General features: G+C 39.3%; 1 protein-coding gene across 3 annotated transcripts in view; it reads right to left on the bottom strand.

Annotated features, from left to right (window-relative positions):
• Positions 1 to 108: 108 nt before the first annotated feature.
• LOC106750545 overlaps positions 109 to 25564 on the bottom strand; it is a 27872-nt gene continuing 2416 nt past the window's right edge. The window contains exons 1-6 of one of the 3 annotated variants that reach the window (XM_014630962.1): positions 20750 to 20819; positions 20420 to 20638; positions 11716 to 12171; positions 10863 to 11043; positions 6210 to 6338; positions 109 to 729 (exon numbers count right to left, since the gene is read on the bottom strand). In XM_014630962.1, coding sequence (XP_014486448.1) covers positions 539 to 729; positions 6210 to 6338; positions 10863 to 11043; positions 11716 to 12171; positions 20420 to 20638; positions 20750 to 20797 — 1224 coding nt within the window. In that variant the 5' untranslated portion in view covers positions 20798 to 20819 and the 3' untranslated portion in view covers positions 109 to 538. Of the gene's footprint in view, positions 730 to 6209; positions 6339 to 10862; positions 11044 to 11715; positions 12172 to 20419; positions 20639 to 20749; positions 20820 to 22815; positions 23012 to 25564 lie in introns of those variants that run through there. The other 2 variants (XM_014630963.1, XM_014630964.1) reach the window with 2 other exon arrangements.

The raw sequence follows: 25564 nt of genomic DNA, 5'->3' as shown, positions 1-25564 counted from the left end.
TTATATATAGAATATGTCCATATATATATAAATATATATTTACATATAATCATATATAACTTGTATATATTTATATATAATTATATATAATTGTATCATTACTTCATATATAATTATATATTTTTTATATCTGACGTTTTATATATAATTATACATAATTACATATAGAAAATCTTCCCCCTACGTTTTTTTCATAAGTTCTTGAACACGGATCCCGCGTCCATTAGGAGAATTAATTTTTTAAATCATTCTTAGAAGATACATTTTCCTATTGGATACGAGATGCGTTGCGAAACTCATCGAAAAAAAAAAGCGTTGCAATCTTTTTGTAACTGACCATACAAGATCCTCGATTGTTCACGCCGAGAATTCCGAAGGAACTCTCGCAGAACGTGTCGCTGTCGACCAATCGACTTGTACAGTTGTGAACGCAACGTAATTCTAATTGCGCTTACGAAAAAACTACGCGATGGCTTCAGGCCGACACGCGAGTCCAGAGGAAGTCTCCCGAAGAGCCGAAGGGATGATCGTCGCGTGGTCAATCGGCGCCGTTCGTCTTGTGACTAAGAATGGTCTCGATGTTACGCTGAATCCGCGCGATTTGCGATCGTTTACTCCTCGGCGTGCCCCCCTCCTCGATGTACAAGTTGCCGCCCGCCTCCACCGGCCAGCTAGCCGCCGCCGCCGCTGCCGCCGCCGCCGCCACCACCGGAGTCTCTCGTTTCCGGTCTGCAAGCAGAGCAAACGAATCCTTAGCGGTCGGACGAACGAAGGGAGAGGCTCTCCGTTTCAAAACGGAGTATCGTAAACGATTATTATGTCGCGCGGACGAACCGCGAAGTTTAGCGTTTCAAAATTGTCGTTACGGTGACTTTCGCCAAACTCTGATTGATCTCATCGACGATTTAAAATCAATTCAAGACCAAAAATCCCCTAAAAAGATTATAACATTCTTGCTTATTATATGACAATATCTATTCTTGATTTAAGACTAATTTTTTCCGTGTTGCCTTCCTTGTAATCTCTCCGACCAAGCGAGCTGCAAGGTAAAAAAGTACGGACATCGACACTCCGCGCGTATTTCGGGAACACCGTGTACGTCGCGTTACGCTTCCGGTAGCGGTGGTCCACATATAAATACAACTTCCGAGGCGTGGGAGCGCAATGAAATATTCCGGCGGGGAAGGATCCCCGCGCGCGCTCGCGGAGCGTCTCACTTTCCGCTCCGGTACGAGAAGCGTAGCGTATGTATTGACGCCGACGCTGCTAAAATTGGCGACGAATTGATTTTCGGGCTCACGGGCGCTTTGCGTCAAACGCGAAACTGCAAGTTTCGCACGAGCAGCGGCGAATCCGCCGCTCCGTCCCGCGAACTCGTTCCACGCGGACCTTGACGATTGTGAATCGGCTTTTACCAACGACGAATGCGAAGGGTTCTTCTAACGAAGGGTTCGATGCTCCCACGCACAGAGAAAGTATTATACTTTTATGTATATAAATTCTCCTTTCAATTTTACGCCATGTTTTTTCCCAGTAAAAAATGTAGGAATAGAAAGAAAAACATTTCTTTGGATTTAGTACACGTGTTTTGACTTGAGTTTGTTTAATATAAACAACATAATTTGATATCAAATGTCATTTTATTTGAATGGACGTTGTTACTGCACTAGAACAAATCATGTTGTTTGACCAAAGAAACGGTATTATTTTGAGGAAATATATATAATATTGTTTTTAATAAAAAATTTATCTCATCATATATTAACACGTTAACTGCCACGCGCATTTCGGAGGAAATCTCCGTCAGGCCAAATCCATTAAAATTTTTTGATAAGAAATATTTAAGTATATTAATTATACGATCCTGAAATTATCTATTAAACTATGTAATTTTTTAATTTTATATTGTACTTTATAATGTCAGTCACTGGTGACTGACGCGGCCCGAACGGAAAGTTCAGTGTCAGTCACTGGTATTTAGGATGTTATTATATATTAATACCTATCGAATAACTATTTTTTATTTTTCAAGTATTTCTTAATGCATACAGATGTCTCAACTCGTATGTATGTGTGCGTGTGTGGGTGAGTGCGTGCGTGCATCTGTGCGTGCGTGTACTGCAATGAGAAATATTCTCTTAGAAATGTCCGCCACTTTCTTGACTTTTAATTTCAGCTAATAAATTTTGATGTCGCATTGAATGCGTTTTAACCAGCCAATTCTTATTAGCAATGACAGCAAAACAACTAGGCTTTCGGCTAACTTCGAACCGGCCGTTGCGCGATTGCGGCTGACGGTAGTGTCATTTTTTTGCGCGCCTGAAACGAGAGTTGGGAAACGCACACGCAGGAACGCGTCCGCGCAATTGCTTCCCGACGGAATAGCAAACAATTTCGCTGAAAACACTTCGGTCGGGATCAGCCTGTCCCTACGGCCGGTCGAACCGTATATACATATCCATAAATCCGCCACTGACGCGGCGCGTACGCGTGCGCGCGCTAAAGTTAGCGCGCGGCGAGCGGCGCGCCGCTCACCGAGTCGCGCGAATGAATGAAGGCAGATAAACGTCCGTACAATCGCGTCATTTTGTTTTCGCGGACGATAAATAATTCGCGGGAGTGCAACGCGTCGGTTGGGCGAGCGGGCGAGTCTCGTCTGTTTTAAGATCCGTCTACTACAAACAGCTACTACTTCCCAAAATACTCCGACGGAAACGTGCTGCCGAATCGATGATACGCGCGCTCTGACGTAACGCACGTACGTTTCTCCGTGATTTCCCATTAGCGGGATGCAGTCCGACGCTTGAGAAGGTTGTTAGTGCGGAGTTTGGATAAGAATTCGTGTACATTAAAATATTATCTGACTGCTCGTGCAGTTAGAAAAAAGATCGATCGTTCAAGAGCCGAGGAATTTACAATCAAAATTGACACTTTTTATACGTGTCCCTCGAATAATTAGCGTGCTATTTATAATTTATATTTTTCATATCTTTTAAACTAAAAATAAGAGTGATGAAAAACTACTGTGATATTAAGGACTAATATTGAAAATACAGCTAAATTTTGAAAATACAGCTGTGTCAAGTTCATAATTAATAATTTATAATACTCAAACTACATGTATATATGCACGTATTTAAACACATATATACCTCTTTCTATCATCTGTGCATCTCTGTCGGACCAATTGATGCATAAATATAGCATTAATAAGAAAAATAAAAGTAATATTTTCGTATTTGTAATATTATGTGTGTGTGTATTTATTTCAACTTTGTTTAAAATTAACATTTATTATTTAGATAGTGAAATAAAAGTATAGAAATTTTGTTTGATAAATATTAAATTTACTAAGTGGTCTCTTTGATGCACCACTGAAAATATGATACTGAACGTTATAACGCGCCTCTTTAAATGCGCCTCTTTAACCCTTTGAGTACTGAATTATTTTAAGATTTTTATGCCCATAGGACGGATTTAATTTGTCGCTATATGGATTAATATGTAAAAGTAATACATTTTATGCCCAAGTAAGCAGATGACGAGTCTCACTTGTCAAATGTACCGAAAGGGTTAAACGCGCCTGCGAGAAAAATCGCAAGATCAGATACGGAATCCCGACATTACCCCTCTCTGTGAAATTATATATTCGCAAAATCTATCGAATCGCAAAATGTAGCAAAAATTACACTTGTGTACGTGAAGCATAAATGGCAAAAAAATAAAATAAGCAGCTGTAATTTAAGAAACGAGTAATTAAAATAGGAACAACTTCTAAAGTGGCTAATGACATATGATAAAAGTCAGTTATAATGTTAAAGTTATTTTTTAATGGATACATAAGCGATTAGTTGATATGACCCTTTTATAAAGAGTGCGACGCGCTCCTACATGGAAAGTTATGAGGATAATTTTGGTTTTAAACGATAATAAAAACATAATAATGATACACGCACGCGATATTTTCTCACAGAACGGATATGCCTTCGGCAAATCGCCGATAAGAGAGAGATTTTTTGCTCGGAAAGTAACACGTGTTCTTGATTACGCGCGTTAAATAAATCCCCAAGCCCGTTAGTAGCGAGAATAATGAAAAATGTAAGACGCAAGCTCGAACGAGCTCGAATTAAAGAGAAGAAGACGCACGGTAGCGGCGCGATTCCAGAGACGATAATGGAAAAGATTAGGAAGAGATCCGTGTCGATGGTCGGTATAAATTACCGTGTATCGCGTGCGGATGCGCTCTTCCCCCGTCTTCGTGCACGGCGCCCCCTTGAACGGCAAAAATGCGGAACGTGATGTTACGTGTAATGCAAATACGCTGTAGCGGAAATAAATAGCGCTGGGAACAACACGCTGAATGAAAGTTCGATAACGAGCAGAGCGATTTATGTGTGTCAATGGGGCCCCGCGTGTAAGCGCGCGCTTTTTTTTCGTGCTCTTTATATACAACCGACCATATAAATCCGGCATACCATGATGAAGCTTCGTCCGTATCGAAAAGCCGAGTGTGTCACTTCGCCCACGTGCATTCAACACTCACCCGTTATGTCATCGATTAATCAGTTTGCGTTTAGACACTGACAGAAATTTTAGTTATTTTCACTAACATATATGTAAAAAGTTACAACTGATAGTATAGTAACATTTACTAAAAAATTTATTCTCCAAACTATAATTCTTTCATTATAATGATCATTTTCTAGGAAAAAATTCCTCTATTTATGTATATATGCGCGCGCGCGCGCGCACACACACACACATTTTTTTTCAGCGCGGCGGTATATTCTCCACTCCTTTGAGTGAATTATTCACTCGTTCCGAGCAAGAGAGATCTCTTTCGAAGAAATTTGTAAAGAATAATCTTTCTGCCTTCTTCTCTCTTCTCCCAAATGTCAAGTACGTAGCTACTTTATGTTAAATACAGACAGTGTAAGTTAGTGCAGCTATAAAGAACAGACCTATTTATATCGTGACCGATCTCGCTCGCGGTCCTTTAGTACCGATTTAATCATGATTTAATTCAACTCTAATGCCACATCGTGTGGATATTCTAAGTTCGTTGTTGAATGGAGCTTCGCCTCGCGGTCGACACTACCGCGCAGCGTGCCAAAAAATTACTTCCGGTCGGCCGAACGGTACTTCACGGTTAGCCCGTGTGCACACGCACGAAGGCTCATTCAAGCGCGGTGTAAGAGAGAGAGAGAGAGAGAGAGAGAGAGAGAGAGAGAGAGAGTCGAGCGAATTTATATTGTGTTTGCTCTCCGACGACCTCCCCCGCACATCCGTGTCCCTCAGTCCGCCCCTCTTGCTTTCGGCGCACAAAATGATCATTGCGAATGTGCACGCAACTACATCTTACTCCGGCCGGGCACAATGAAAGTGGGACTGTTAAAAGCGACGCGTAGTACGTAACGACGCAGGCCGAATCCTACGCATCAATTTCAGCGCGTTGTCCGTGTCGCAAGATACTGCAATTGATATGTCTACCGATACTGACGCAATACATTGTATCGGCTTTGAAAGCGAATGATTCGTTCTTAAAAGAAAAGAGAAATTATTTGAGATAGATATGAAATTATGATATTTTTAAAGTATTTAAATTATTTAAGACATAACAAGATTAAAATATTTTAATCATATGGTATAAACATTAAACGAAGAGAATATGCAGTTTTTTTTATATGGAATTCTTTTCAATCTCTTTCTCTGATGCAGGAATAAACTGTTAGTAAAGTTTATCTTACTAAGGAACATAGCAAATTTATTAATAAAGTAGACTTGTTTCTAAAATATATAAATAACACACATGGAACGAATGAATAATAAATGATGTCAAAATGTCAATATGTTCCTCAGTTATAAAATTCTATGACTATTTTTATTATAAAATTCTCACTGTTTATATAAAATTAAAATATTTTAATTGGTATATTTATAAATAATATAGGTATATTATGCAAATATATAAATATATACAAAATATGTAGTGTACGCATTAAATAAAATAGCTCAGTTTCATAGACAGACGCAACCGAAGTCCGGTAGTTTTACCGTCGAATATTCTCAAGCGTTTGACCTTTACCTAGACACACATCAGACGCTTTAGAAGAGCGATGGCCAACGCTCGCAGGTGGTAACGTCGAGTGGTCGTCGCGAGAATTTATAGCCATGTGAATGAGGCACTTTAAAATTCTAACCGTGCTTACCTAAAAGCTTCTCAAGATACTGACATCTGGTCTCGGGATCACCTGGATTCATCGGCGCTCCTGCGACCAGTTCGGCTAACTCTGCCTTCACCATCAGATTCAACCTGGCCGAGATCTCCTCGAGGCCCGCTAAAAACGAAGATTCCATCAATCAACGAGGCAACGAAGAAATGTGTATTGCGATCGCAAGTTCCTTGAACAGTTCATATGGAAACATCTAATGAAGGCTTTGCAGAGAATAAGAGTTACATGGATAATTAGAACTCGAAACGTGAATCTCTTGAACGATGGAGAGAGAGAGAGAGAGAGAGAGAGAGTATTCATATCGATCTTTTCCGTTTTCTACCAATTTCTCCTAAATTCTTAGAGTCTCGATGTTTTATTTTAGAAAATGAATAGAATATATTTTAATAGAGGGGTATGAAATAAGGATAAATAATATTACAAAAGTTTGATTTAAAAAATAGTTCCGACGGAAAAAAAAGGAAACAAAAAAAATGTTTAAGAAACAGAATAAGTACATCAAGCGCTCGTGGTCGTTTACGTAAAAAAAAAAAGTAACTATTCTCGAGTTAAGGATATACTCAATAAGTCAAAAACGACGGCGCTCCTTCCGTTTCATTCAAATAAACATCTCCGGGATCTCGAGCGCATTCGACACGTCGAGAACGCGTCGAGGATATCCATGGAATGCGGCTCGATTTTCTCCGAGGGTCTCATGGTAAACGGTCGACTCCCCTAATAGTTCCCGGCTCAAGCGGTATCCCCCATAAAGTTCTCACCCCTCTCCAGCACCCGCCGGCCGATGCTCCTAATCAGAAGCACCGGGTAGGCCGACCATCAGCCACAATCAAACGGTACCGATTGCATGCCGGGTATCCGTTTCACAGTATGTCAATCGTGCCTATTTTACCATGTGTAGTCGCATAAACTTGATAACGCTTTTCAACATACGTAAAAACGCTTTAAAAACAGGTTGTACAGCGATAACACAACAATACGCGCCGCAGAATAAACATTTTTTTGTTAATATTATTTCTCTTTACGATGTTTCATTTTAATATTAATATTATATGGTATATAAACTATCTCGCCGCAGCCATATTGATTTAAGACATCATAAGACATTCATTCGCGCACGTGAGTCGCGAGAAAGAGAGAGAGAGAGAGAGAGAGAGAGAGAGAGAGAGAGAGAGAGAGAGTGAGAGGTATATAGAATAGTGTAAAACTCTTTAATCTTAATATTATACGGGATAATAAATCGCTCGGACGCGCGCGTACATACCGCGTACAATTAGTATTAATTAACAATATACATAATTCGCGAGCGATAAATATTAATGGAAGCCGGTTGCAATAGAATTAAACGGATTTTGCGTGCAACACGCTCGACGAGGTAGCCGGTGCTATTTTTATATAAGAATCGCGCCTCGAAACCACTCGCGACGATGATATTGCCCAAGGCTCCATCCTGTGAAGTTCGAATTTTCTTTTGCGACCAGAAAATACGATAATAATTCTTATCCGCTCTCTTTCCTGCGCTGAGGACTCTAATGCGCGACAGACGAAGGAAATGAGAAAAAAGTGAGAGGGGAGAGAGAGAGAGAGAGAGAGAGAAGGAACACGCGAATCCCTCTTTCTAACCGGTTCGCGTAATTCATTCGCGAATATTTTTCGCATGTCGTCGCAGCTCCCCGGCATTGCGTTTCGCCGAATGTGTAGATTTAAAAGGCGATACGCGCCGGACGGGAGAGCCTTCATTCATACGGCGTTCATTAACGAAACGTGGCTGAATCGGTTCCCACAGACGGTACACGCGATACAACGTGGCGTAGGAAGACAGGGGGAGAAAGAGGCAGAGAGGGAGAAGGGGAAGGGGGGGGGGTTCTGCGAGCAAGAGAGTTCTGTGTACTGCTCGTTATGCAAATGCAGATAGTAACGTCGTATACACGTGCAGCGCGCCGCCGGGTCTGCGGAGAGTGTTACACGATTTTGACTCACACACATTCCTTACGGGCGAGCCGGCCCGCGCCGCTATGTGTACGAATTTTACCGCCCGCATAGAAAATTCTTCAAATTTTCCCAGAAGCAGCACATTCCGCGTAGAAATATCTCAAGATCTTCCCGGATACAGCGTAGATTCGGATCAGAATGCTCAAATTTGTTCCAGAATAACTGGACATACTATGGTACTAATTGGGAATCCCACTCTTATCCCAAAGATCGGTTCTCTATCTGGAATCGAAAGAGTAATATCGTAGAAACTCACGCTTTTCCTTTTTCAGTGGGTAAAATTGGTATAATCTCTCGTGGAATCAAATAGAGGGTGTTAAAAAGTTAGATGGACAAACTTTGAAGGGGAATAGAAGACTTCAAAGTAAATATTTTTTGTTAATACTATTTTTCCCTACGACGTTTTGTTTTAATACTACGTGGGATAAATAACTTTATAGAAAAATCAAATTCTTCCATTAGGACTCATTTATTTTGCCGCAGCCACGTTAGTTTACGACGTTATAGACGAGAAATGAAATGCAATAAGTTTTTGCGTAATATAGCTTTATTCTTTTCCTAAAAACAATAGTTTTGTAATTCTGAAACTTATAAATTATGCGGAAAAATGCATGTTAAAATTTATTACATGTCATTTCTCACCTATGATGTCTTAAATCAATATGGCTGCGGCGAGATAGTTTATATACCATATAATATTAATATTAAAATGAAACATCGTAAAGAGAAATAATATTAACAAAAAAATGTTTATTTTGAAATTCTCTATTTCTCTTCAAAGTTTGCCGGTCTAGTTTTTTAACACTCTGTAGAGAATTCCATTTTTATATCGACTATTAAATCTAAAAAAAAATAAAAAGATAAAAAAATACATGTAAATCTGAAGCACTGAATATATTTACACCTTTTAAGTAATTCTAATTATAAAATGTGAAAATACGCAAGGTATTTCATATGTATCTTTCAAATCTAACATAAAACGGAAACCAGAGGAAATCTCTTGGTAGATCAAATGGAATCTGTGTTTGGGTTTCCCAATTCGAATCGTTTGTTTGAAACATCACACTTCCAACCTAGTTCTGAATGAATTTCCCCCAGAGTCCGTAATTCTCTCAGGCAATCGATCTGAATCCCAATTACACGGAGAAAATATTATAGTAAAAATGACTACAAAATTTTATAATACTAGACCATACCGGAATTATAACTGAAATTATTATGCGTGTTATATAATCTTTAGTAATATGTACGTATGATGGAATACGCTACAAAATTACAACACACGTCACATTTCATGTTAATTTTTATTACAATATTTTCCCCGTGTAAATCCCACGAAATTTTCCACGATGGGACATGCAATGCCCACCGAAGAAAAGAAGGAAAAAGATGCGTGAGATTACACATACTCCCGAAGAATGTCAACTCGCTTTACTCTCAAGAAGTCACAAAAAACCGGGCTCGGCGATGGCACGTAACGCGAGAGATCCGGGAAAATTAGCGCAGATTGAATGGGTTAATCCCTACGGGATGATTGGTCTGACAGATTAGTCCTTGTATAGCGAGCGTATTTAGCGAGCGAGTGTAACGAACGCGGAACGAGGTGCGCGACGTCGACGGCGTGGGCGACAGTACACACCGCGCTCGACGTGGAGACGTCATATCCGGGCGCGGTAGGTCGATCCAAGGTGAGGAGTGGCCGTGATCAGCCCTCTAATGAAGAAAATCCTGTCACGCATTTTAAGGGACTCTAGCTCGCTCCCTCCTCTCTCTCTCTCTCTCTTTCTCTGTGTGTGTGTGTGTGTGTCTCCCTCTCTGTTTCTTGCGTGTGTACTACACGCACGCACCAATATTCTCCCGCCGCCGACATCCCGAACGCGGCTCCCTTTGCCTCGTGAGATATGGATCCTCGTCGAGGAGTATCGCGGATGCATAGTGATCATTCATCGTACAAATGAATGGCAATGGAAACGTCCCTGTGATTATTCCGGTTACGTGAATTACGTGACGCGACGTCACTGAGTTACGATTCGGAGTGATTACAAAGTGGAGCCGTCAGGAACGTCAGCCGGAAACGTATCCTGAAAGCTACTCACAAAAATTCTGCTCCCGCGTGGAAGGTTCTCTCAAGAGTCTCCGGGTTCTCAAAAGCGGCACTTAGCAGTGATTCGTACATTCAAAATTATTTAATAAATTTACGTGCTATTATCACATACCGCCTATTATTGGCCTTTTCTTTTCTTTAATTTTTTAAGTTCCGGCATGTCCTTAAAGATATAGGGCATATATTTCTAAAAATAAAAATATTTCTGTTGATATCTACAGAGAACTTTTGGAGCTATATTATGGAGTTATATTATAATATAATGATAGTATATTTATCTTAAAAAAAAAACAATTTAATTTTTATCAACTTTTTATAATTTTTATAATAAAATTTTTCATTCTTTTGGCAGAAATACTTCTGAAACATTATTTGAAACATCTATTTGATATTTGTATTAAAATAACACCTAAATTTCTAAAATAAAAATCTGCTACTCAAAGGTTTTATATTGACTCAAAATCATTATTATTATTATTATTACTAATTTGTATTCAAGATACCATCGTCGGCCTCCAATCGAGTCTGCCTCCTACCTGGCTCGAAATTCCTCTTCATACGCCGCCATTGCCTCGCGTAAACGAGAGCCGAGCATCCCGCCACCAGAAAGAATACTATGCAGGCGCAAACCGCAAGGACCAGAGCGCCGGTTTGCCAGTCCCACGGGAGATTATCCAGGTTGGTTGATTTTCTCCTCTCCCGAGGATCGTGTGCTTCCTGTGGTCATAACAATCAACGTTACCTTTGCCGACGTTATTGCACCATTGTCGCGTGAATCGTCAGTTTCGAAAGCACCCGAAACGCGACCAATTTCGGTAACCCGACCATGCACGGCATAACAAACAGAATGAAAACGGTGCCAACTTTCGCCGAGTCAAAAGTGCATGTTTATTGTTTTCTATACTCGTCGATTGAGTCATCACATCAATTTTCTTTAGAGACTCGTGTGAAAGTTGGACTGCCGATTCAACGTCAGTTGATACGCAAAAGATCAACCACACATTGCAAAACAAACCGTTCAAAAACTCTCCGAATGAACATTGAAGTTCTCCTTCACTCTCCCTATTCTCTAGACATCTCACCAACAGATTATAATCTTTTCAAGCATCTGGATGCGTTTTTGGCAGGCAAAAATTTCAATGAAGAAAGAAGTGTGAAAAATGCATTTAAAGAGTTTATCGCTTCACGCTTTCTAGATTTTTTTAGAAAGTGCACTGATGCATTTGGATCACGTTAGCAGAAGTGTATTGAAGGTGTAGGTGGAAGCTATTTTGATTAGTTATGTAAGTTTTAAATTTGAAAAATACAAGTTTCAACTTTATATTTATAAACGGCCATTTCATTTGCACCAACCTAATACAACTCCACATAAATCCAATCTCATGTTACCTTTGACTCTTGCGAAGCGGAGATTGGCTGTTCGTCGTCCAAGAGGCCACTGTCCTCGTGGTTGAGACCGACGAGATCACCGGCTTCTTCGTGAAGTTGTTCTCGCCGCTCGTCTGTCGGTTCGGGCAACTGCCAGAGCATCTTTGAGGTGACGGCCTCGAAGCGACGTTGCACGGCCTCCGGCCTTTTCCTGGTCGACAAAAAGGACCAGTCGAGCTCCAGTGCCGACAGCGGGCCGCAAATCGTATCCTTGTGCACCGAACACGTGCTCAGCGTGAACTCGGGGTCGCATCGGGTGCATGGCCAGCAGGAGCCGCGATCCGTGGACCAGAATTCCAGGCCCGGCTTGCAGACCGGATGCTGTGCGCCGGATATCGCGTCGGCGGATTCGCACAGGCCGACGAATACCGACACCAGGGTCAACAGCAACCCCCGACAGGATTCCCTCGGCATCACCTGCGATCGTCATTACGCCTGTTATACGTGCCCCGTCAAATTTCACCGAGCCAATCGGTGGTCACGCGTCAGATTATTTTTTTTAATCTGTTCATTCTTCAAGTGCCAGATTTTTTTAAATCTATCAACTCTTCAAGTCTCAGATTTTTTTAATTTGTTAAAATAGCAATGCATTTTTTACAAAACTGTTGCTTCTTGTGGAACAAAAATAGATACTTGGTGTAAAAAAAGTTTGTAGGGGACGATCAAAAGTTTATTCTGAATATCCAATTGGTGCAAAGTTAGAATGTGTCACGATTCGCAAAACAACGAGCGTGTGACTCTTCAAGGATTAACCCATATCGGACCGGGTTGCAAAAATATTGAGATCCATGAGATCCAAGTACCGTTTTAGGATAATTGGGGCTCAAAGAACTCAAAAAACTTAAAATCAGAATTTTCCGAATAGACGTTTCCTCCGGAAAATAGTTGCAATATCTACCTTGAGTGACACCTGGCATACACCTGGTGAATCATATCATAAGAGAATCATCATTATCAACAATTTGAATTTTTGACAATACCTTATCATTGTATTATCAATTTTCTATTTTTTACCATTTTTAATCGATAAGGTGTAGAAGAATTAATGAATGAAAAAGGTGTTTTTTGCAACATTATTTTCCATCCTTACAACTTTATTATTATATTTTTTTCACCTACCCCCGGGAGGGCAGTGGCCAGGTGAAATTATTTTCTGAAAGGCAAAAGTCCAAATTATATTTCAGTAACAAGATCTAGGTCAGAATTTACCTTTACCATAGATAAAAAAATGTTGAAGATAGATAAATTTGTTGTTCCTACATAAGAATAGAGGAACGAACTAGGTTAATATAAAGTATCAGAAGGCCGTTAGAACTATATTTGCACGTATGCTTTTCCACCTTCGGGATCTCTCTCGGGAAAATGTATGAAACTTCCGCGACGACATGGAAATCCTCGCGATTGCGCGTGCCGCGACAACGGATCCGCCTCGCAGCTCCGGGCTCGGCGTTATATCTCCACGCTGTGAAGAGGCGACGTCGATCGCGCTCGATCGCCGTAATTCGAGCGTATAAAGCCGCTCTTTAAGCCGCAAAAGCGCTCAGACCGTTTCCACTTCCGGCTCGTTTGCGATGTAATTACATCCGCAGTTGAATCGCGATTCATCTACGTCATAGCTCGCGGCCGTCTGTACGCCTTCGTTTCCGCGCACGAGCGAACGAACGAGCGCGCGCATCTCTGTGTGCGTTCCCGTGTGCGTATGGGCGCGCAAGTGTACGGAAAACTTTTACAGTCTGCGGATTTCGTATAATCCAGCGGCGGTATACGTATACAGAGTGAGGTGCGTAAAGCGTGACAAGTGAATATCTTCTAAAAAATTGACGACGACAAAAAATGTTTTCAAGACAGTTTGGTTTAAGATGATTGTAGCACAAAGTGAGTTTTTTTAGAGAATTCGTTGAAAATTGCAATATAATTGACACCCTGTATATCTTTTTATTCGAATGTATACCGCAAGAATTTCTGCTTCTCTCGCTTCTAACGTCATCAAACAAAACGACTGCAGCGAGGCGCCCCAGGAGCCACCAAACACTTTAACTCTTAACCCGATAAAATATCTATTCTTTTTTTGTTTTTATTTATCTATTTATAAAATTCTTTCCCGTCAATATTTCTGGAGATATTTATTTGTCACGTTTTATACGTGCCTCATTCTTACATAGCTCTCTTACATAGCTACACACTTCTTACATAGCGTGTAGAAACACGTTAAGTCTCCACGTCTTCGCGCATTTATTCGGATTGTTTCCGTTATGGCGAATGACAAGGAACACGCCGGGTATACGGCGCGCAATACGCAATGTATACGCATAAAAGGGGTCCCCGTAGTTTCTCTCCTCGCCTACTTCAAATTGCCTGCGCGCGCGCGTGTCATATTTCTCGAGGGCGCACAGCACACGTACGCAATCGCGCGCGATCAGAATGCAACACCTCGATCCGTTCGTTCGTGGGACTCGCCGTTGCAAATGCAATCTTCCGCCGAGCTCATCTCTCCGTGATTAGGATGCCAATTGAACGCCTCAAAAACCATTACGAACACGCTGTCGCGCTATGAAGCAGCGATTCCGCCGCGCTCGTGCGCGCTGGAAAAAAGCAGAGAGCAGGAGAAAATAATGGGAGGTCGAGTGTGAGTTTGGGCTGCGCGAAAACTTAACTCTTTGTCCTGTCGTATTCTTAAGGATACGTGTGTAGTGTACATGCGTATAATATCTCTAAAAATATAAATATTTTGACTGATACATACGCTACGCTGAAAAAATGCATTTCATTCAAATAAATAATTATTCTAATATTCTTTAGCAAATTGTTACCTAGATCAAGCAAATTTTGCTAAGGAGTATCGGGGTAATTATTTACTTGAATATAGCGTTTTTTTCTTTTAGTGTACGTCGTTTATTAGAGCGCTTTTGGAGCTGTCTAGTTATAGTTATTATATCTAGGTGCAGCTTTCTTATCCTAAAAGAAAAAAAAATAAACTACTACTTTCATCAATTCCTTTTTTAAAGATTTATCATAAATAAAAGTTTTTACATATAAATTTTCATAATACATTTTTTTTGTTTCCTGCTGAAATTACTTCTCGAGTCAAACTTTTGAAAACTATCTCTAATATTCGGCTGTTAAAATAACAGTAAATTTCCAAAATATAAAACGGGGGCTCAAAGAATTGAGGAATTCCGCACTACACACACACACACACATACATACACACAAAAGTAATTTATCACACAAAATTGTTTTGTATGTCTCCATGTAAAATATGTTCGTTATCAATCGATACCAACGGTGCAACTTTCAGCTAGGCATTTAATAAAAAGAAGGAAAATGGAAATATACGTGAGGGAGATAAACGGTGAATATATAGGAAATAGTAAGGACCGAATGACATTGGTTAACAATATACGTTAATGATTAATTACTTATTAAATGACACTCTCGTCACTGTCTCATCGCAGTCGACAAATGGCTTAACACGGCCACATGTGTGCTTCTAATAATAGTAACTAAAAAACTGCTCTGACTCCGAGGAATAAGGGCCAAAACCGGTTTACGTTCCACCGCGCCGCGTCTTGCAGGTTCAGAACGCGACGTTCTATACAGGAAACATATCTCGATTCAATTGAATTCACTCGAAATCGAAGTGGTGCAATGGACGCTGTGATATTTTCGTAACTCATAAGACCGATAAAGGTTCGAAAAATCTTTTGAATCGAACACGACTTGTAATAATTAAATAATACGAAATAACATCAAAAAATAATTAAAAATAATGAATAATAATTTTAAAAAAATCAATCCTGTGTCGCTTATATTTATTATTATTATATATTAGAGATTTAATTATAATGTGATCATATTGCCAAAAACATTACATTGTCACGTATTTCTTTCATTATCACGAGCACTTTGATCGATTCCTATATATACAGAGAGAACATTATATTATATAGATATAAAAAGAGAGAGAGAGAGAGAGAGAGAGAGAGAGAGAGAGAGAAAGGATATTTTATTTATATATTTCATATATAAAATTCTTTTAATTTTTATGTTTTTTTATTAGCACAAGAATAGATTGATAGTAAAGCCTATTTTGCTAAGAAATATATATGAAATTTTTTGATAATAGATTTCAGTTGAAAAATGATACATATAGCATGTATGAAACGGAAAGGTAACAAATTAAGACGGGATGTCAATATGTTCTTCGGTTACAATATTCTATAGTAATTTCACCATAATATTCTCTTTGTACACCCTTTTTTCGGGGATATATCTCTTTCGCCACTTTGTTCTGTCGCTTTTAATTCCCATAATCGCGAAGTTAATAGAGCTTCAACGGCAATGGAAGTTACGAATTTACCCGCGGGAAAGAGGGAACGCGCGACAGTGTTTTATGGGTAACGTCTGCCGAAGCGAAAGAATGCCAGAGCTTGATACAGCCGCACGTGTTCGCTTAATGACGTTAATAAGACGGCTCTTTCCCTCCCCGGAATGCGTGCAAACAGTTTTAAGTGATGAGTCGAATTACATCGCGCCGAACGTCAATGTGGAGCTACGCGTTGGTGACTATAAATACATTAAATAAAAAACAACGATAGCAATTATCAAACGGGTCTACATTGTGCGAGACTCTCTAAATATCTTGCGGTGAAATTTGAGCCAAAAAATAGAGATGAGTTACTCGAATGTGAACGACTTTTCATTCGTACAGAATTAACTCTCCACTCTGAATCGTAGAGTAAATATTTTCTCTTGATGATTGAAGAGCGAATCTGATGTATTTTATCATCATAGGAACACATTTATTCAAATCAATTGAAACATTCACTCGTATGAAGTAAGAATCCACTTTAAACTTGAGGCCCGTATTAATGGTCATTACTTACTGCAAACTCGCCCCTGATTGAAAGTTGGAGTTAGATCTGAATTTTTCATTTCAATCATATGATATATGTGACGTTTTATATGTAATCATGATTCAACTGGAAAACTCGCACCCAATTCTAAATTCAAATTTGAATATTTCACACTTGAGACAAGTTTCAAATAAAGACTGTACGAGTAATAATTATTAATATGGATTTTTCGCTTCCAAATGGTACATTTTTTAAATTTATTATTAGACTTCAATTTCTAAAATATAAATAATACATTTAAAACGGAAGGATAAATTAAGGCAGAATGTCGATATGTTCCAGTTATGTATTATCAGTTACAAAATTTTTACGGTAATTTTTACCATGAAATTCTCTCTCCGTATATACCGAGCGACAAGTATCCTCCAATCGCGAACGTATGGCATGGTCGTATCGTCGAGTTTATCTACAATCTCTCCGTTGACGACAGAGGCACGATTCGAAGGCGCTTTCGAGGAACTTGACGTGACTTTCGATACGAATGTGGCTCGCGCAACGCGGGAAACCTAAATACTTCGCGACCACGTTCGCCGGCGACAAAAGGCCGTTATGCCGAGGTACACGTCGGGGATCGTTGTTCGAGACCTGCTCGCCGTGACTGTAAACGAAAATTTGCTTCCCTCGGTTTCATCGAGGAACCTGTTATTAACCCTTTAACACATTGAACTCCGCGTCATCCAATTCTGGATGACGTGTGAATTTCCGCAGGGCTCCCGTCGCCTATAAGTGGGTAACGTCCTTTATTTGCTTGATTAGGAATTATGTTATTAAGCATTCAAAAAAATAACGAACATACGAAATATTATCAACTTATTACATAACTTGGATCTGAGGGAGTCACGCGTGAATTCAGCAATGTGTTAAGGGCGGAAGTCGGCTCAGGCACGGTTTACAGTAGGTGTAGCAAACCTTAAGCCGTTTGCTCTGAGCTCCAAACTGTGACATAATTTCCGACAAAAAGCATTTTTCGCGCTGCCTGAAATCTTAATCCCTAAGCTTTAAGTTTTGTTACGACTTCTGGCAACGCGGGAAACTTCTTTCGCCAGAAATCACATTACAGTTTAGGGTTTAAAGCTTATTATACCTATTTTATTGTAGATCGTGTCTTAGTTAATCATTTCTCAATCAAGAAAAATTAGGTGAAATGTTAGCGCAAAAAGAATGTGTTGATCATTTTTTAATGTAACATTATAATCATATGTCGCATTAATTCATATGTCTACGAATTAATTGTACATACGCGACTTCCGGAATCAATAAGAATACTTTCAAAGGGAGAGATAAACCTCTGTAAGAGCCGATCGCTAGATATCAGTGCGAATTTAAATTAAATTATGAGAAGATAATAATATTTGACAGTCCGAAAACGCACCCGCCGCTGTTAAACATTATTATCCTTCCATAATTTAATTTAAATTCGCACTAATGTCTAAATGAACGATTGGCTCTTACAGGCAATCTTTCTCTCTTCTTTGCACAATAAAAAACATTTTGTACTTGTGTTAAAATCAGTCTTTGTTAAAAATTTGTGTTGAATTTTTGACATATCTGTATATTAATTTAACATGTGTTTAGATTATCTCAGTATTTTGTGTTGAGTCGATATTCAACACGTATAAATGTTAAAAATGTTAAATAATTCTTTTGTAAGCGTTATAATAATATTTTATACTTCTCAGTGCCAACTAACATATTATGAATGTTAATTTTATGTTAATTTCTGACGTAATATTTGTGTTACTTTTCAACATATTCACCTTATGTTAAATTAACATAAGTTTATATGGACCGTTTGGGACATGTGATATGTGTTAAATTTAACACAACATTTTTTACTGCATATACCTCTATTTAGAAACTATTATAACAATGCTTCATCGTCAATAAGCGACTTTTGATTGGACGCGCAGATTTAAATCGCTCGTTCGCTGTTTCTTAAAGTTCCCATTCTTGAAGGCTTAAAGTGAATGTGAACAATCTATCGCGTCTTGAAAAGCCGAACGCGTAGGAGGAAAATCGCCGGTGTCTACAACGGAGCTTTGGGGAAACAGGTAGAGAGCGCAAGGAGGATAAACGCGCGAGGACGAGGCGCAGTCGCGGTTTCCTTTGCTTTTCCACGAGCAACGGCGTCGGTTGCTCGACGCGCGCGCACCGCCACCGTTTATTTGCAGGCGAGATTTTCAATAAACATCGAAAAAATAGCTCCACTTTAGCGCGCGAGGATCTCGGCCACGTGTTTTATATACCGCGCCGAGTCGTGACGGGGGTCTATCGAAGACGCCAAGCGGATACGCGATGATAATAGCTGCTCGTGTTACGAGGGGATTTCGGGAAATCGTACATCATGATTTTTCGCAACGAGGAAAACACTCTGGCGCAACACGTTCGTTGTGCTGTGCGTTCGTCGTCTTCGTTCAAATATTGCATGCACGTCGAATGCGCGAAACTAGTTTAGCAACGACGCGTTACCGTCGTCGCACCTGTTTGTTCTTGCAGCATCGCAATCTCGCGGATATCGTCGGGACATACCGCTTGATCCGCGTACGAACGGCCGTCGAAGGTTGCGATGCGTTTTATTACGATCATTGTAACGGAGAGAACATTGCCGCTCTCTTTCGATGCAAATTCTTCTCAATTTTGCCGTGTTTTTAGTAATGCAAGAATGGACTGTTATTAGAGTTTATCTTGTTAAAAAAAAATCTGACAAATTTTTCAATAGTACACGGAGAAAAAATTAGTTTTAAATCAATGATAGATATTCTCATATACAAGCAAGTACATTATAATCGTCTTAGAAGACTTTTAGTCTTGATTTGATCGAATTTGTATTGAGTGTAAGTATTACTTACACTCAATTCAGAGCTAAAAATCTTTTAAGAATATTATAATATTCTTGCTTGCGTATGAGAATATCTATACTTGAATAAAGACTACTTTTTTCTGTGTAAATTCCAGTTCTTAGAATGTAATAAATAGTATATATGAGATAACAAGGATGATAAGTTAAAGCAGAATGTCGATATGTTCCTCAATTATACAAGACTAGTAGTTTTTATAAAATTCTCCCGTGTACGATGATTATACAACTCGCTTATACTTAAGGCGATATCGCGTCCGTAAACGCGCAATGCGAAAGGCGCTCATTGTATGACGACTGGCTAAATCCCCTCTCGGCAAACAGTGTGATACCAATCGCGTAAGTTCGAACTTCAATATCGAAAATAAAAATATCGGAAAAGAGAAAGTATTTATACAGCTCTAAAAAATAAATAAAATTGCTACCTATCCTATGGGAATCACCGCAGGTGTTTGAACGTTATAAATATGTCGATAACGCTCAAAAATTCACGGTGAATAGCAATTTGTTATATTTATCATGAAAAATAAACAAAATTCATGAAAATTCAGTTGTTTTTTTCTCAATATAAGTAAATTATAAGCAGAAATAGTTTCAAAAGAGAGCACTCTATTAAACGACGTAAATAGAGATAAATGAAATGTTTATTTTTATAAATGGCGTGTCCTTAAGGATACGCCGGCACTGAAAGGGTCGGTCATTCATGGATATTTCAGCTCTCGGAGATAAAAAATCGAGCTCGGCGGCGATATACGTGTCGAGCGATTTTAGCGATTCGATGCGAGCGTCGCCGCTACTTGGTCGCACTGATCGCCGAGGATCATCATCGGATGGACATCGTGCACGCGAGTTAGTGGATCATGTCGAGGATCGCGAGTACTGTAGTACTCACGCTGCCTTCGGTGGAGTCGAGTCTGTCATGATGTAATCCGAGGCGACGCAGCCGACGAGAAAGAGGAGGCGAGCGCGGTGCAGCCCCGAGTGATAATCTTTCGCGGATCGCCACTACGTCGCACAGCACGCGGATGACCTGTTGAAGCACTGAACTGTACAATCGGCGACAACGGTTTCGCGTATCTCGACCGGACTTTTGGAGGAAGGAAAGTAAACTCTAGAGAGAAATAAAAAAAAAAAGCAAAATTTGTCAGAGCACGTCAGCGTCACGACGCCGTCGTTCTTTGCCGGTACGAGGAGAAGGAAGAGGAAGACGACGGGGCACAACCTTATGTACAGTTTCGCTGCGGACTGTCTTCGATACACCGGCACACATGAAACGTGCGTACCATCGCGCGGTCGCGACGCGACTAGTCCGACGAGTTATACTGATTTCCGCCCACGACCTAATCGCGAGTCGGACGAGCGGCAGCGGGGAGCGAAAGAGCAGTTTGTTCGTGTGTGCGAAGAGAGAGAGAGAAAGAGAGAGAGAGAGAGACGGAAGAAGATACGGAGAAAAAGAGAGCGGAGAGAAAGGTGAAGAGAAGGATATCGAGACGCAGGGACGTTCTCTCGTCTAGGTCCACGATCTCTTCCTCTAGGGTCTGTATGATTTATCAAGTAATCGCAGAAACTCAGGCGATTTCAATCGAGAGATACATTCACACAAAAGCTCTACCGCATACGTGTATAACTGTTTTACATATCCTTCTCTAATAAATTTTATATAAAAAAGAAAAACAGTTAATCCGGCGAACTACGTCGAGAGAATTTTATATATAAAAAAGTAATATAATTGATACAAATGAATTGTATGCATAATTAAAAAAGAGTATATCTAAATTGAATTTAATTAAAATGTATTATAATTAAAAAATAACTGATATATAACTAGACTAATTTGACATCTAAGAAACATATATCAACATTTTTAATTTATTATCCTTCCATTATATATCTTTCTCTAATAAATTTTATGCACAAAAAATAGTTAATCCAATGAACTATATCGGAAGAATTTTATAATACAAATGACTAATATAATTAATACAAACCAATTATATGTATAATTAAAATAGTAAATTGAATTAAAATATATTATAATTAAAAAATAATTTATATAACTAAATTAATTTTAGTTATATAAATTATTATACGAGAAATACATATCGGCATTCTAATTTATTATTCTTCCGTTTTATATGTGCTATTTATATTTTACGAACTGAAGTCTACTGTTAGAAAATTTTATTGTATTCCTTACCAAAAATAAATTCTACCAACAGCCCAGTAAACATCAAGTAACATTACATTACATCAATGTTATAATTTATAACTTAACAATGTAAATGTAATATAATACAGCATATAGTGTTAAAAAATTAGGCCGACAAACTTTGAGAAGAAATAGGGGACTACAAAATAAACATTTTTTTAATATTATTTTTCTCTACAACGCTTTGTTTAATATTGAAAAATCAAATTCCTCCATTAAGGATATCTCGTTACAACCGTATTGGTTTATAAATAATATCGGCGAGAATCTTAATAGAAAATTTTGAATTTTCTATATAGTTTATTTATATCATATAGTATTAAAACAAAACGTTGTAAAGAAAAATAATATCAACAAAAAATATTTTGTAATTCTCTATTTCCCTTCAAAATTTCTCGGTCTAATCTTTTAACATCCTGTATATACATTAGTTATATTATTAAGTGGGAAATTATAATATTGATGTAATATTATTCGATGTTTACTGTATTACAAGATAGAATATAAAATTAAGATGATATGAAAATGATGATAAAATGATCGAAAAATGAGTTTTATGATCATTTTCTCATCATTTTGATGACAGCGTCTGTTCTACCTAAGTTTCTGCATTATTGAAAAACATAGCAAAAATAAAAAATATCTCGTTTGAAAAAACCTGTAATGTTTATCCGTATAGGAACCTCATGCGTTCTCATAAAGACGTGTTTGTAAAAATCGAACCACAATCGTGTCATAAACGTCGATAATGGCCAACGCCGAATTCTTCAAAAGAAACGATCGATCTATTTCACGATTCTTATAAGAACCTCATTTATTTATACGGAGCAGCGTAGTGGAATGAAGTTGGCTCAGGGCCCGTGAGTAAAGTAAAACGGTGCTGACGAGGCCGAGGAAGCAGCATGGACCATCGAGATCGGCCTGGTTGTAGAAGAGGAAATCTCCGGATAGGGAGGAAGAAAGGAGATCGCTATATGGGAAGAAAAAAGATCACTATCGGAGAAGAGGAGCGCGAGAGGGCCGACAGGTTCTGTAGATTGGTGTGCATTATATATAAGTACACGATCTCTCCTCTTTACCTGAGATGATTAATTTCACGAGAGATAATTCCGCTTCGCGGAGTAGTCTGGCGCGGCTTTTCCTCTTTCTCTCTCTCGTTCTTTCTCTGCCCGGTCTCTCTGCATTCCACGATGGTATTAACCCTAGAGCCGAGCTGGATCGACGAAGCGAGATGCCGGGTTAGCGAACGGCAGCCTCCTCCTGGTTTACCTGTAACTACGAACGGAGGAAGCAGATGGAATTAGATGGAGGAAGATTCAAGTCGATTCAGCACGGAGAACGCGCGTTAAAGTCACCGGAATCGCCAAACAGTCAATATTTCAATCCATTTCTTTAAGAAGAGGAACAACCTGAAGGAGCAACCTTGGTTGCTCGGGTTGCTCTTCTCCCTGAAGAAATAAACTGTAATGTTCACGAAACGTCGGTGAACAAACCTACAGAAATCGCGGCCCCAATTCGGAAGCCAAACTCAGGATTTCTTTCAGGATGCTATTTTTAAATTAGTATGTGTCATTTTTTAAATGTGTTCATTTATATATAATTAATTATATTATTCAGCAAAATACGTAAACAACTCGTAGCTGGCATATGTATGAAGCGGAGAATTCTTTTTGTACGCCAGCTAGTCGTGGGAATGATTGAAAAATTAATTTTATAATCATTTTCTTGTCATTCTGACGTTATCCTCATTTTCTGTTCTATCTTTCCTCGTTTCTATTCCAACGTTCTTCGGATAAAGTGTGCTATATAGGCTGGGATATAAATAATATTTGTGATCAATTGAGAGCATATTTCTCAAATATTCCAGGAACTTTCCTTCTGCCCTAACGATCAATAAATAACTACCGATAAAATCAACATGGCTTGCAACCTTCTTTCTCTTATCTGTTATGATTTCGTCACGTTAATCTTACTGCTACCTATCGATTGTCAAAATAAAAGAAAACTTTTCAGAATATTTGATAAATATGCTTGATCGATCACAAGCATCATTTAATAGACGTATTCTTTTATTTCGACGTAATTTCCGCAAGAATTTTTGGAATTTCCTCGTTTCTGACGTCATTGATCAAGACGTCATTGACCACGAGTTTCATAACGCATCTCATATCCAAGGAGGAAAATATATCTATTGAGAAAAACTATGAAACAAACTCCTTTTGGACACAGGATACGTTACAAAATTTATCTCCCCCAAAAAATACTGCAACCTTTCTATCCACCACTGTACACAGGAGTTTTAATGCGGACACAAGTGACTATAAATCCGCAAGGGCGTTCTGATCGAATGCTAACCTGCTACAGCATACTTCTGGTACATTTCGTTTAACAGACGGCAGATCGGCGCGGTCGATCACCTATCCCTACACAACGCGAGAGCGGTCTACGATTTTACTACCGTTTCCACCGCTTGAAATGGAGAAACCCGCACAACAAGTATCGTTATTACGTTTGTGCAATGGCTGAGCGTAGATCGATCGTCGAAATAAAAAAGTTGCTATCGTTCATTCATCAGTTTTCGCATCCTGATTCGTTTCGTTTCTTGGCGCGTGAGGTCTCTCTCTCTCTCTCTGGGTGAAATTAATTATATAGCTCGCCACTGCTACTTGGAGCCGGCGCGAATCAGGAAGCCGCTGTCAGATATTACCGCGATACAAGCGACTTAATTATATCAAATGGCATATTAATCATCCGGAGTAACGCATCCCAATCTCATTACAACTCGGTTGCATTCCTGGCTAATTATCCGCGATCGCTGTGCGGCGTGAGCACGTGGCGCGCGCGTCTAATATCTGCACGGCGAATCTGCCGGTGTTGAATCGCTAATTACGCACGCCACCAAATTGTATTTCGCGATCGACGACGATACATCGGGCTGCGCGCGCGTCGGTCTATCATCATTTCGGCCCCGGCGATCTCGCGCGTTCGCGCGAAATGCCGGCCCTTACAGGTGTAAATTTATTCCTCTGCATCCCGCCGCCGGCCGAAGAAGCGTAATCACCGCGCCGATTCTCCCGCTGGCTATCATTTACGACCGGATCGGGCTCCGCCGAGCGTTACAAATCAGGAAACGGAATTAGGGAAACGGAAGGAAGCAGGAGGAGCGCGAGACTAGTTAACGGTGACGAAGCGCAGATACGTGCGCCATGCTCGGAAGCCCTGTACTGGCAGGGCTGGACTTGGCCCGATCGAAGGGTTCTCATGCGAAGATAGAGACGAATGGATCTGTCACACGGAGAGAAAATTTTATAATAAAATTGTTATAGAATTTTATAAGTGAGGAACATATCAATGTTACGCTTTGGCTTCCTCATCGTTTATTATTTATCTTTTGATTTCATATGTGCCATTTGCAATTTAGGAATTGAAGTCTAATATTTAAAAAATTTACCATGTCCCTTAACAAGATAAATTATACTGAGTCTATTACTGTACTATTAGAAAAATAGATAGATAAAATTGAGATTTTCTTACGAAAGTATAAAGCTATAATATTCTCTCTATATAGTGAATATTAATTTCACGCTTGAAATTATTAAAAAAATACAAACCTTATATGATATTTAGATTTACTTTGTCTTCATTGAATTCTTCAAGATAAAAATCAATAATGAATCAATAATGAACCTAAAATTATAACTTTATAATAATATAAATATGACGCTTCTCCTTCCTCTCTTATATAACGACAAATATAAAGCATGTACAGATTTAATATGATCTCACGTAACATGCCGGATAAATAAATTGTGGAAATAATGTAGGATA

Source organism: Dinoponera quadriceps, unplaced genomic scaffold, assembly GCF_001313825.1.
Source record: "Dinoponera quadriceps isolate SergipeBrazil2010 unplaced genomic scaffold, ASM131382v1 scaffold6016, whole genome shotgun sequence".
NCBI lineage: Eukaryota > Metazoa > Arthropoda > Insecta > Hymenoptera > Formicidae > Dinoponera > Dinoponera quadriceps.
Note: the sequence above shows the minus strand (reverse complement) of the source record. Positions and strands in the feature narration are given on the sequence as shown.